This window comes from Suncus etruscus, chromosome 4, assembly GCF_024139225.1.
Source record: "Suncus etruscus isolate mSunEtr1 chromosome 4, mSunEtr1.pri.cur, whole genome shotgun sequence".
NCBI lineage: Eukaryota > Metazoa > Chordata > Mammalia > Eulipotyphla > Soricidae > Suncus > Suncus etruscus.
In genome coordinates this window covers 140,030,998-140,045,595 of record NC_064851.1, presented here as the reverse complement: position 1 = coordinate 140,045,595, position 14,598 = coordinate 140,030,998, and the positions used below count along the sequence as shown (strand labels likewise).

Genomic DNA, 14,598 nt, shown 5'->3' with positions numbered 1-14,598 from the left:
AAGGATGTCTATTTTCAACAAGGAATTGCTATATTTGTAATAATGTTCTAGAGTTTTATAAGTCCTACACTTCAAAATTACCTTTCATATTGTAAACCTGACACCAAAAAATCTCCTGGAATCATCCACAGGGTTATTTCTTTCTGTGAACCAATGTGGAATTCTAAGACCTTGTATTTCATCATTGGGGATGAATAATGGATTTCTTGAGACAACTGTAGCTTCTTTTGCTCAAGTAGAACAACATTATTCTGGGGGAATCCTGATGACATTTCCAAGGAAGATGAGTTTCCCAAGGAACGATTCAAATAGAGCATCTGAATTAAGGTCATTGGTAACTCTGTAAAATAATATAACTAAAATGACATTTGGATCTTTGATGGCTGCTTCGCTCAGAGAAACTTAAGGCATTAAGAATTTTCCCAAACAATTACATCATATTACAGATCCTGTAAGATGAGTGATGTTACCTACCCTTCTAGGTTCAGAGACATCTCAAGTCCCTTTGAGTTCAGGCCAGCTACGGGCTGCCTTCTCTTCATTGTTTCAACAAGTAGCATACAAGCAGTCTTCCTCATGTGGAGGCTGCAAGGAAACACTGACTCATATTTGTTCTTATAGATTATCTCAAAGACTGGCTTTCCCTAAACATTTCCAGTTTTATGAATGTTTACTCTTTAATCAGAAGCATATTGGTCAATTTAGAAGGCACTCTTGGTCTGCAGAACTTTGATCTGAGAAGACAATGAAGGGATGACATGGCTATGTCCTGAATACTTCCTAAGTTTCTTTTCATTTCTAAAGAAAACTCATTCTTTGTCTTACCTGCCTTTTTAAAGTTTTCTTTGATGAGGCAAAAATCCCATTTACAACAATACTCTAATGTTGCTTTCCAAATGTCAAAATCAATAAGATAACTAGGTCTACAAGCATTTTTCCTTCCTGTTTGGATAGAGGCAATTTAAAATACACAGAAAATCAAATAAATATACACACAAAAATCCCAACCTCTAAGATATAACTCTCCCATTTCTATATGATTTAATATATAAAAATTATATTTTCATTTTAATGCACTCCATATTCAATAATTTGTTTCTCTTGACAAGCCTATCAGCTCATTTTCATAATTCCTATATTTATATCTTTTTTCCCAAAAAGATAATGTGTGAGCAGTTACTCTTCTTCCCCAGGGAAGATGTCAAGTATAGAGCAAGGTGAACTCACTAACACAAATTCTAATCATAATCCTATTTTTTGTATTAGAATTAATCTTTTTTAGGGTGATATACCAGCCTCTAATATTTTTCTCAAAAAGAGATGACAAAATTTCCAATATTATTGCTATTGTGTCTTCATAATAATCTATCATTTCATGGGTTTTCAAGGAAGCACCCATTTTTTCATTTGTTTATAATCAAATACAGCAGAGAATGCAAAGATTGCTGTGATTAACTACATAGTGGTATATAAGAAAAAAATGTCAAAAGAAACAAAGGCATTTTTGGCATAAATTTGAGAAATAATAGCTACTTAATGAACAAAAAACAATGTCAATAAACTTACTATTCTTTACAATAAGCTCTAATTTAATCAATTTACAAATTATAATTATTTTATACTCATCAAACTTGGTGCTTAATTAAAGTATGTAGAACACAATTTCACTCATTTTCTATAAATATTCTCTGAAAAGTATTCTACTAGGTGCTAAATGGAAAAAAAATGCATTCAAATGCATTTCTATGAATAGAAGAGAACTGGAACTGTCCTTGGTCTAAAGACAGAGATTAGAAAAGAGAAAGGAACTAAGTGATATATATTTAAGAGATTATGTGTATGTATGCTTATGATAATTTAGATACACGTACCTTACATAGTAACACATAATCTATTATTGAACCAAGGTATTTGAATATTTTTATTAATTTATTTTTATTTCTTTTATTGTGACTGAAGTTCATTTACACAGAATTATTTACGATACATAGTGACAATGAATGAAGGGCATTCCCACCACCAATGTTATCCTCCCTCCACTCTTGTTCCCAGCATGTCTCCCACATCTCCCTCCTTTACCCCCCAGAATCCTACTGCAAATGGTCTCCGCCTTACAGCTTGTTATAGGCTGGGTAACTATTCTGTTTGGTGTTCCAGTCTGGTCATTTTTTTATTTACACTACATGTTCATATGACTGGTCCTGGTATCATTCTTTTCCCCCCTCAATTTATGAGGCTGACTAATTTAAATTATGTTATTCTGTTGGAGGTAAAAAGGTTAAGGAAAAGAGGAGAAAAATTTGGTATCAACTATTAAAAAAAATCACCGAATAATATCCACAAAAGTGGAAAAGAAAGAAAAAAGTGAAAGAAAACGGAGAAGGAAAATAATATCAAAAAACAAACAAAAATTAAACAAAACAACACAAGAAAAAGTGCTGCAGTGGTGGGGTTACCCCACCTTTTTTTTTTTTTTTTTTGTATAGGCACAGCAAGTATTGGGAAAGGAAGGAAATTCCCGTGGTCTAAGAGATTCAGGGTTTCTCCACTCTTGAAGCATATTGTCATGGGAACAACCGCTGGCTCCATACCTTCTCATTGCCATATCCCAGGGTTGTTGTTTTGTGTGTGTGTGTGTGTGTGTGTGTGTGTGTGTGTGTGTGTGTGTGTGTGTGTGTGTGTGTGTGGTGTCAAGAACCTTTCTTCTCTGTTGTGGATGAGAAAATAAGGCCATATAGCAAGCAATCTTGGTATTTGAGCAGGTCCTAGGACAGGGCCTAGAATAGAGTCTTTAAGGTTCTGAGGTACTGTTCCACCATTGTTGGTGTGTTCAGTTTTCTGTATCATGTGCTCCATGTTTTTGCTCGTTCCCTAAGCTGAAGTCTAGGAAATTATGGTTCCAATGGTTCTGCTCAGTCTCTGTTGTCGGAATTGTGCCTCTGTACTAAGAAGTCTTGATTTTTGTAAAAGACCTGGCTATAGCCTACGGTAGGGTTTTCCTTAATGGTCTCAAGGTGCGTTCTGTTCAGTCACAGTTGTCAAAGTCAGGTTTCTGTAGTTAGTGCTCTTATTTTTCATAGTTCAAAGGACGATACATCTTCTGATTTCCACTTAGTGTTAGGTGATGTGATAGGACCTCCTGGTCTTAGGTCAAGTTTTCATTTCCTTGCTGTCCTCGTTGTCATATTAACACTGGCACAAGTATACCTCTCAACGCAGCTTAGTTCCTGGTGTTGGTGCATGGGTTTGTTTCAGTTCTGGGATCTGGGATTTGAGAATGAACTAACACTGTCCAATCTCGTGGAGACTGAGTTGTATCCACATGACATATGTCCAGGATGGGAGGCACCCTTGTATAAAAAGTGTGAGTTCTTATCCTAGAAGATAAGATCTTGTGTCTGAGTCCATGATTTCCCCTAATTTACTGTGCCTATACAAAAACATATGGTGTCCTTTTGTATTGCTGGTGCTATTCCAGGTAAGGATGACAGGCCACACGTACAGTATCTGTGGTGTGGTCTGAGCTTTTATCCCAGACAAGACGTTTTCTTGGTTTTTGACCAAGCAGCACCAAAACTGATGAGGGTAGAGAAAATATGTATATATAAAAAAAATAAAATATATAGATAAAATTGAGATATATAAAAAAATTGAGAAAAAAAGAGAAAAAGGTATTTGAAAAAAGAAAGTGATTAGGGAGGCTATCTGTACGTTTAGAAATATATATCTTAAGATACATTTTTATAAAGGTATTAAGCTAATGTAGGCAATATAGGCCTCCCAATTAGGTCTTCTGAGATATTCTTGTGGGGAGCAAAAGCCAAGGTACTTTTTCGTATCGCAGACTTTGGTCTAGAGTTTAAGATATGATTTGTGGCATTTCAGAGTCCTATAGTGACCTTGAGCTGGGGGTTTTGCTGCAGCTGAATCCGGTATCATGCAACTGTCCATGATTTGATGAGGGTGAGAGGGGTCACAATCTTGAGTCAGGAGGCTTATTTGTTGTGGTTTCTTGCTGAGACACAAGATGAGGGAACATTTACCACTACTGGTTCTCTATTCTCTATAAGTGAACTTTTTTTTTCATTTTTGAGAAAGACCAAAGACCAAACTAATTCTAAAGTGATAAAACTAAGTAGGTCATCAGTGTGTAACATATTTAACATATTTTACATCCAAATCTTACTTGTAAAGTAAAGTTATAGAAACTGTCAAATAAAAATTTGGGGTACATTATTAATAATATCATTATTATTTACATAAAATCTCTGTGTATAAGATTTTGAAATAATGTGCAGTGTTTATTTTGTTTGCTCCTGGCTCTACACTCAGAAATCACTCCTGGCATATCAGGGGACCACATGGGATGCTGGGATTTGAACCACCATCCTTCTGTATGCAAGGCAAACACCCTACCTCCATGCTATCTTTCTAGCCCCAATGTGCAGTGTTTATATAATTTTCTTCTAATAGCTTAAAATGCAGACAATATTGATATAGACATACATATCAAGGAGAATATATTAGATGAATAATCATTAGAAATGCCCTGATTTTATTAATGTTTAAACTTACTGAAACTGATGATTCAGTTCTCACTCTGTACTCAGCACAATACTAAACACTGTTCCATAGAATGACCACATGAATCACGTAGGGCTATTTTCCATCATGTGCACAAGTGGAATCTGAGGCTTACATACAATGGCAGGATGAGCTTAGTGCCTGATCTCTTAACTGCCCAGGTCATAACATATCCAGCACCTCAAACCTAGTACAGATAGTGCAGATACTGTTAATGCAGGAAGAGAACCAAAGGCTTCATATATGCAAGGCACATGCTGGTTATAGTCCTGCCCACTATTTCTTATATTCTCAAATATACTAAATTCAAATATAAAAATTCTCAATAGGTTGCTAAAAGAAATATCCTCAGCCTCTTTCCTTTCTATGTAACTTCCCTTCCTTCTTATTAATTTTTTTTTTACTTTCCAGTGCTATAGCGAAAATAATTTAAATAGTGGGGCTAGAAAGACGAATTAAATTGGAGAGATACAGACCAATTGGTCTGGAGAGAGAGTACAGCCAATACCTTACAGGTATCTGATTTGAGTTCAATCACAGACATCCCATTTGTTCTATACACTAGAAGAGATTCCAGAGTTCAGAGCCAGGCAGGACTAAACCCTGAACATTGCTGTGTGTGGTCCCCAAACAAAACAAACTTATTTAAATAAGACTATATTTCTTTTTTTTTTTTTTTTTTGGTTTTTGGTTTTTGGGCCACACCCCGTAACGCTCAGGGGTTACTCCTGGCTATGTGCTCAGAAGTTGCTCCTGGCTTGGGGGACCATAGGGGACACCGGGGGATTGAACCGCGGTCTGTCCAAGGCTAGCGCAGGCAAGGCAGGCACCTTACCTTTAGCGCCACCACCCGGCCCCAATAAGACTATATTTCATAAGTGGAGGGAGTATTTTTCATTGAGGGAGTGAGTTTTCATTGAGGGACCCTGAAACTGGTGGTGGTTTGGGATTTGGAATATTGTATACTCTACAAATTATGGTGTCTAAAAACACTTTTTTTGGTTTTGGGGCCACACCTGGTGACTCCCAAGGGTTACTCCTGGTTATGCATTCAGAAATCGCTTCTAGCTCTGGAGAGCATATGAGACGCTGGGGATGGAACCAGGTTCATCCTAGATCTGCTGCATGCAAGGCCAATGCCCTACCGCTGTGCTATGGCTCAGACCGCTAAATAAAATACATTTTAAGAATAATCTCTGTGAAAAGGGCATCTCAAATATGTTTATAAAATTCTGATTCTCTGGGGAAATGTGCTGGCTGAAATTAATCTTACAATGTTCCCTACCACTTACACAAATGCACTAATATCAGAAAATTTCATAATGGTTAAATTCAGAATTTTTAGTAAAGTTGTGCTATTCTGTGGGGAAATAAACTAGGAGAAACAACACAATCGGAAGAGGTCAGATCTCTGTTGTGCGTATACCACCCAATATGTTGCAGTAACTTAAAAAGGAAAAGAGGGGGTAAAAAAGTCATTCTTTGGGGAATAGCTGTGCTATGCTCTTGGAGCACCCTCTGGAGGCCAGAAAAAGGTGACACTGGCAAAGTGGAAGAAAGAATCTGATCTTTAGCTTTCCACAGGCAGATAATTCCCCAGATCTCACTTAACTTGAACTGAAAAATGCATTGATGTACCTAAACTGAGATGGTGTAAAAAGCATGAGTAATTCATTTATTTTGAAATAGAAAAATAAATTCCAAAGTGCAAAATATTTTCAAATAACTTCATAAATAAGAGAAAATTCACTGATTCAAGTATTTGTAGGCTATATACAAAATTCTTTAGGAAATGCACTGAGAGGCATCTTTTAATATGTGGAAGGATGGTATTTTAAAATATTCTATTGTCATAAACATAATATTGGCAAAGATATGTCAGAAATTATTAGTCATATATTGTAAATGATCGTGTTTTTAAGTTTATGAGAATAGAGTAAATAAAAGTTATTATTTATTTTTTTTTCTATACCCTCACTTTTTGAAAAGCAACAAACACTGACATCTATTGGCATTTAGGTAGCTGCCCATTTATTTTTTAATTTATTAAAACTCAGTTGAGGACAAACACATACATCTGTAGGATTAGGATAACTCTCTAGCATCACTTGGAAACTTGGATGAATTTTGAGAATACTAGCATATTTAGTAAAGATCATTTTCCTATATTTAAAAGAAAACTTTTAAACCAAATATTCTTTATCTTGTTTGGTTTCCAGGAGAATTCTAGGTTTAACTAACTATTGAAAGTTCATGTTTTCTTGATGAGCAAACAAAGTAACTCACCAAAAACAGTGATAACGACTTTTGGATTGGGGGAATTTTGCCATAACAAATTATGAGTTGTTAAAGTCGCTTTTAACTTGTCAACTTTTCTGACTTGGTAAGAGTCCCACTCCAATACCTTTAAACCCTAAAGACTAGACAATAGCTAGCCATCATAGTGAGCAAGGGAGGAAAATAAAGATATGGGCAATGTGAATTCATAATATGCTTGATTCTGTTTCTATTTAGAAATATCTACACTTTATTCTATAAACATCTATTGTTCTATAGATATATACTGTTAAACTGAAAATTTTTAAAGAGGATATTAATAAACATTTGTTTTATAATTGCTGCAATTTGTACTGGTTTCCAAAGAAAATATGCATTCTGTATCATAAAACAAGTTTCAAATATCATCTCTTAAGTGTTACAGAAAAGGACTCATATTTCAAAATTTCACACAGTTTGAAACCTCAACATTTTTCTTCCAGAGATAAAATTAGGTTGCACCTCACTCTACTAGCAATATTTAGACTGAGTTCAGAGTGGTTTTCATAATATATACAGGCAGTTATGGTATTTGACAGAGTTATCCATTTCTCTCTTCATTTACAGGTAGTAGGTATTAATATTTATATGCACTCTAACCTAAGGCCAGTTATGAATTATTTTCTACCATATAAGGCAAATTTTTTAAATTATATCAAATATCCTTGCAGAGTTGTTTCTTAAGAGAGAGTTTACATTTATTGGGTTATTACTGCATGTAGGACAATGTTTAGAAAGGTTTTTGTGAATTATCTCCTTTAAGTCTCATAGGAATTTCATCATGATTATAATAAAACAACAATAAAATTGCAATTTTACAAATAAAGGAACTTAACATAGTAAGATCAAGAGAAATTAGAAACAGAACTAGGATATTAAAATCAAACAATTCAATTGAAAAACTGAAAACTAACTTTTTTTACTGTGCCTCTTGCGGCCTCAGTTAGCTATTTTGAGGCATTTTAAGAAGGTGATAACATACAAAATAGCCTGGAACATGCTAAAAATGATAGCTCCTTATTAATAAATATACAGTGTCTGGTCCACTATAAACATATAGTGTCTGGCACATAGTAAGATGTTTACTGTTTTCTTACTGTTTCATAATTTCTTAATTATGTACATATTTTCCTCCCCTTCCTGTCAGTATAATTTTATCACTTTGCACATATGAGAAAAATCATATGTTTCTTCCACTCTTTCTACTTCAAATACTTTTTGGAAATAAACCCTATCTACTTATAAATCTATAAGTAGAATTAATGTTTTTAATAATGACATAAGTGCTTACAAGTTACCAACCTGAAACAGATCACTGGACATTCTTCTCACTCTGTAAACAAACATCGCCCAGTTAGTGACCGGGCACTTTATATTTAAGAATGTTTACAAGCACTTTAGCCTGTGGAGTAACTCAGTTAAGGCAACAGGTGGATGATGTCATCTGGGGCTTCTGACCATTCTGACCACTTGATGTTTCCGTCACGTGTACTCACAAACACCCCCTCTGCCAGGAGTGAAGAGGTGACCATTGGGTCACCTAGTTCTAACACTAGGCTTAATGAATTTGTTTCCAGATCATTTTAGCATGGGTCGGGGGGGTGGTGTCCTTTGTGGTATTTTTGTCCATTTTATTGATGTACAGTAAAATGAGACTTTTGGTCCACACCTGGCTATGGGCAGAACTTACTCTTGGTTCTATGCTCAGGAATTGCTCATGGTAGTTCTCAAGAGTCTATATGTGGTGCTGCTGGGGATTTATCTGGGTTCAGTCACCTGTAAGCAGCTCTTGACTCACTATATTATCTCTCTGGCCCATCTATGCAACGTTTCATGAAAGAAAAATGTGGCAAACAGAAATGTATAAAAGCATCTTAACCCTTGGCCCCAGAGTATAGCAAGGAGAAGGAAAGGAATCGGTGGATGAGGAGAAAAATGAATATGAGAGAATGGGGGCCAGAGGCCAAGTGGTCTCAGTTGCATTGGTGAAGTTAAAAAAAGAAGAACTAAATATCAAGCCAAAGGCAACAACAAAGACCAAAATTTATCAACCTAACAACCTAAACTTAAAATGGGCCTGTTATACTGGCAGGCTGGAAGGTAGAGAGTGGTATGAGATGTACTTGGGAAACATTAATGGAGGGAAGAGGACACTGGTGGTAAGACTGACTCCGATTCATTGTATGTCTGAAACCCAACTATGAAGGACTTTGTAAATAACAATAATTTCAATAAACTTATTTTTTTTAAATATGCAGCTTAGAGGAGGCTGGAGCAATAGCACAGAGGGTAGGGTGTTTGCCTTGCACAAGGTATATCTGGGTTCAAGCCCCAGCATCCCATATGGTTCCCAAGTCTGCCAGGAATGATTTCTGAGTGCAGATCTAGGGTAGCCCCTAAGTGCTACCAAGTGTGCCCAAAACAACAACAACAACAACAATAAAAGGCAGCTTAGAGTCAATATTATATGGTATAATAAAACAAAATAAGGGTCCAAAAATGTAATAGAGATAAAACACTTGACTTGCATGTGATTAGTCCTGGCTCCAGAGCTGGCACCGCAAAAGGTCCCTTGAGCACTACCAGGAGTCACACAGAACCAGGAATATCCCTGATCACCACTGAAAATGACCAATCCATCCTCAGCTCCAAAACAAATTAAAAAGTTCTGTTTTTGTGTAATCCAGGTTCCAATAGGAACAATAAAGAACTATTCTGAATCCATATGTGAGTCTAAAAGGCCCAAGAAGCTACAGGGCACAAGGCATAATCTGTTAAAAAGCCCAGATTAGACTGAAGCTGTTTATTTTAAGAAAAAAAGGGTCAGTGATCTCAAGGACTTGAGACCTATTAGTACCATTATTATGGAATAGATAATTCTGTTGAACATCTGCAGCCCCAATAGTATGTAACTTGATATTCAGTTAATTGTATAAAAATGTGGATGCTATGAAACACAGCCATGTATGTGTCACACACCAGTCACACAGATCACATGAAAGTTAGAGAAGTCGTTTTCCTCTGAAAAGTTCCTTCCAACAGATGTGTTTATGTCTTTGCATATATACCACACACATTGGGACTGAATTCTCTCAGTATTTTATATCCCTGAATGTTGTGAGGTAATGTTATCATTGCCACAAAACAGCCCTACAGTGGCATGTGTACCACCAAGGACATACCATTTCAGTGGCTGTTGCAAAACAAAGTTAAAATAGTTACTTGAAGAACATAGATATAAGATGTGAATCTTCCTACATTCTAAGTTCTACTTTGGGCAGGTTTGGCAATACCATCTAGAGTTTAATTCTTTGAGGATGCTTGCAAACTAAGGAGTTCAAGGAAAAAGGGTTTAAAAACAAGCAATCATTTCTACCAAAATTCATTGTTGTTAATCATATACTCTCCTGTAAGGGAAAGTACCCTAAAATGTACAAAGAAACTGACAAGGAAGAAGAAAGCTGATTTCAAAGCCATACCATCAATGGTACACATTGGTACACATTTTATTTAAAAGCCTTATTGTACTTTCAAATACAATTGTTTAGAGTGAATCATTTGAGAGGGAGACAGGGACAGAGATAGACAGGCAGACAGACAGAGACAGAGACAAAGATTGATTTTGGTTTGGGAGCTACACCTGATGGTGCTTGGCATTGCTCTTGGTGGTGTTTAAGGAACTATCTGAGGTTTGGAAAAATAAAGCATGTGCTTCAACCTTCTGGACTATCTCCTCAGCCCTCAAGGTGACCATTCTTTACTAATCAAAAAGAGGATATTCTCGTATCATTAAACAAGTGCAAGTTGCCCTGATATTGTTGTGCATTGGGAGGTTAAAACATCCATTACCAAAGATACTCACACCCTATAACTTTGAACTAAGTTTTTCCAGGAAAACATCAGAATGCCATTGTAGATGTCAAAGATGTCAACCTTTTTGGTTTGGAGGCAATTACAGCTGTGGGACTAGAAAAGAGGGTGAAAACCACTAAAAACGTGCTAGAACTCAGGGTGGAGAGAACATTCAGTAGTTGCCTTTCTAGAAGATAAGCTTTGCAGGGAGTAGAAAAACCTCCTTGGTCAGACGCCCTACCACACCACCTCGAATTACCTGCCTATCTAAAATGCTCAGGTTAAATTATTCTGAATCCTTGACAAAAGCAAACCCGTTACCCGCAAAGGATGTTATTGCAAAACACCGTAATTTTCTAATTCATCAGTCCACTTAGAGAGGACCAGAGAAACTTCTTAAGGCAGGGCAGGAGAACCACATTGCAAACTCTGACATCACAGATAACTCTTTCATTTTACAGATTTGATGCCGAATAAGATTCCTTCAATGTATTGTGATGAACTTTTGAAAGTGAGATTAGAGAAAGTCCCTTAGATTTTGAGACCAAAGGTTGTCTACTATTTCCAAAACACAGTAAAGAAAAATCAAACACACCCTCATAACATCTAAGGAAAGGTAATTAAAGGTGACACTGATCAGCAGTATCTTATTATGGAAGCATGGCACAGAGATAGTCAGCGACCAAACAATTACTCTCTGTTCAATTTCTGTTTTGCTCAAAACCTGCCTGATGCCTGCCAATAAGCCAGTTCTGAAATACTATCAGTGATGCCAGGAAAGAGGAGTCGACAAATCTTGTTTTCTTCCTGCAAGGATCAGGCAAAAATACTGTGTTGATCTTTTTTTCAGCCACAGCATTGCCACCCCTGGATTAATCCTCAGAGAGGTTTAATAAAATAGGAGAGGGTTAAAGTCAATTAACCCTTGAGAAATACAACCCCGTTTTAAGCATCTTTTTAAATCATTTATTTATTCCTCTCCTGGACAATGTCTAAAATAATCAGTTCTTGGAGAAATCGAGAGGTTTGAAACTCAGATTCCCATCCGTTCTGGTTATCAAACATGATTTGCCTCCAGAGAGCCTCAACTGCCATTTCACTTGATTATATAACCAGTAAGCAACTAGAGTTGTTTAACCATTCAAATTAAAGTTTGCTTTTTCCTTCCTTTCCCTTCTTCCCCAGCCCACCCCCAAAACTCCCCGCCACACTTCTGCGCCTCTTGGGAACCTAAAAGAATTCCATCCAAGTGGTCCTGAAAAGTACAGAGGAAAGTTTGAGAACTCACTAGGGGCAGACCTGATTCCTTGGCACCGGGCTTAGGTTTTAACTGCTTCGCTGATCCCCAGGAATCCCTCTCAGCTGATCAGAGTTCCAGTAACGCCGGGTGGAAACCGGGAAAACCTAAACACACCCCGCCACGCTCCCCCGACACCCCCAAGGGCTCCAAAGACAGATGCGCCACTGCACTCCAGGCCCCTGGGTTCTTCTCTCTTGGGTTCTTCCCCTGCCACTCTCAGCTCCGAGAGCCCCGTTTTCGCCTTTTCCTCGCTAGAGGGCACACGGGGCCCGTGCTAAGCTCTCCCCAAGAACAGGACACGCGCGCAACGAGCCTGCACCGCTCCTCTCCACGCCAGGTTAGGCGCCCGGGCTAGGGCTATTCCTGGGGCGAGCTGCGCGTGTTCCCGACTCTTCAGCGGGCGCCCCACGCGACTGCCAGTGCTCACGGTGCTGGAGAGATGCGGGTGCCCGGGTAGGGAATCAGCTCCCAGGTGAGGAGGGACTGTGCAGCACCAAAACCCCTCCAAGCTCCTGCGGACGCCGGGGAGTCGGGCCAGGAGCGGAGCGCGCAACGCTGGGGCGCGGAGAAGAGAAGCCACCGCCCAGGAGAAGAAGAAGGAGGAGGAGGAGGAAGAAGAAGAATCAAGAAGAGGATCGAGAGCTGCGGGGCGCTCTGGGCACTCACCTGGGTTCTGGCCACCCGCCGCGGGTGCGGGCTTCTTAGCGGAGCCTCGCTCCTTCTTCTTGCTCCGCTCCTTGCCTTTGCTTTCTTTGCGCTCCGACATCTCGCCGGGAGAAGCGATGGAGCTAAAAGGTTTCGGAGCGCTCCGGTTGGTTCCCCCTGGGGAAGGTGATGAGTTTGTTCCCGGGGGAGAGGGGGTGGGAGCTTGCTTGGATCGGGACTGGGAAAAATTAAAAAAAAAAAAGTTTGTCCCTCGAGGGAAGAGAAGAGCGAGTGGCCCGGTCACCCGAGGATGGGTGTTTCTACTAGCGGACACGGCGCGCGGGGCCACCTGAGCCCGGCGATCGGTTCAGTCCAGCGGCTTCCCACTCCTGGCTCGCACGCAGGGCTGCTTCTGGGGTCCCCCAGGGAGTCGGAGGTGTCCACACGCTCCTTAGGGCTGGCCTCTGTCCGGCGCGCTCGCAGCCCGAGGAGGGAGAGACGGTCCCCGTGCAGCCGTCCACTTGGCGCTCCCGTGGCTCCGCAAGCGTCTCTGTGCGCGAGGGAGGTCGGAGTTGCCGACAAGTTTTGGGGGGAACTCCTCGCCGGCTCTTTTTCAATTGCCCCACAGCCACCCACCTCCCGCCCCGCAGGTTGGAGGCTGGCGCCTCCTTCGCACCCTCCCTTCCCTCTTAGCCTCGCCCCCTCCCGCTTCCCACCACACCCCCACCCCGAGGCGCGGACACGCCACCGGGAGGAGCCTGGAGCCGGGCGCTCCCCGGACGCAGCCCCTATCCCCTCCCCGGTCCCGGCCTGGCGGGTTGGGGTGGGGGGGCGGCGCTGAGCGGTGGCCGGGAACCCCCGACAGGGGTCGCTGGAAGCTGCAGAAGAGGGCCGCCTCCAGGGCTGTGTCCTCGGGAAGCGGTGGCGAGCGGTCCGACAACCCCCGGGAGATTCCCAGGCTCTGCAAAGAGGCCCCGGAGACTCTCCTGGCTCCGCGTCTCCCCTACCTTCGGGAAACGTGGCAGAGGAAAATCTGGATTTCTGACACCTGCCCTCCCATGCAGGCTTAGTCAGCCTAGGAATAAAGAAGAGACCAGGAACCTTTGCCATCCCCCAGAAGAGCGTGGGGGATTCTTTCTTTTCTGAAGAGTCATGCCAAACCCCTCTGGGTAGGAGTTTGGATGGAAGATACCCACGGAAGTGTCCGTGGGCCTTCATGATTATTTGATGGCTCCAGCTTCGTGGATCTTGCTTCTTGAAACTGTGTGCGTTCTGCCTTTCCCCTGTTTTAAAAGTGACAGTCAAAATTCTCCCTCGTCTTGATTGTTTAACCCGAAATGAATAATTAAAAACCTGGTTTCTTCTAGGGGCTTTCCTACTAGACACCCTAACTCAGAACAGCTCAGTTTCCAAAGGGATTTATAAAACTCTAGTTCAACTCTAGCTTTTCTTTCACTGTTCTATTTTATTTTTAAATAACTTTGCCTTGGGTCTTCCTGAAACAAATGTATCATGATCAGTTATGTCAACGATGTGATGTATTTTCTTTAAATGCATTCAATAGTAAAAAGAAAAAAAAACTTGTTAAACTAAAGGCTAGCTGAAAGGGAGGGAGAAAGCAATAATGATAGATAATAGTGATAGTGGGCTGTAGAGTCTTCATTCATTCCTGCCGGCTTTCCTCCAAAGTTGCTGATGAAACCTCCCCTTTCCTTGCCCTCCCTCTGGTGGAGAATTCTAAAAAGCTGTGGCCTCTAGAAAAGCTTGGCACCCTGCTGCACAGGACAAAAGTTAAAGGACCAGTATTATCTGCACCATAGAATAATCCAGAATCCCGGGAAGAAATATCCTTCCAGTTCTGTCTTTTGCCACTGTGGCCCATTTTGAATGAGTTCAGAGAT

At 40.2% G+C, this 14,598-nt stretch overlaps 1 protein-coding gene across 1 annotated transcript in view; it reads right to left on the bottom strand.

The window, feature by feature from the left end:
* The window catches only part of NRG1 (neuregulin 1), a 218,956-nt gene extending 206,120 nt beyond the window's left edge, over window positions 1-12,836 (bottom strand). The window contains exon 1 of the mRNA XM_049772342.1: window positions 12,719-12,836. Within this exon, the coding sequence (XP_049628299.1) occupies window positions 12,719-12,818 (100 nt within the window). The 5' untranslated portion in view covers window positions 12,819-12,836. The remainder of the gene's footprint in view (window positions 1-12,718) is intronic.
* Window positions 12,837-14,598: the final 1,762 nt, after the last annotated feature.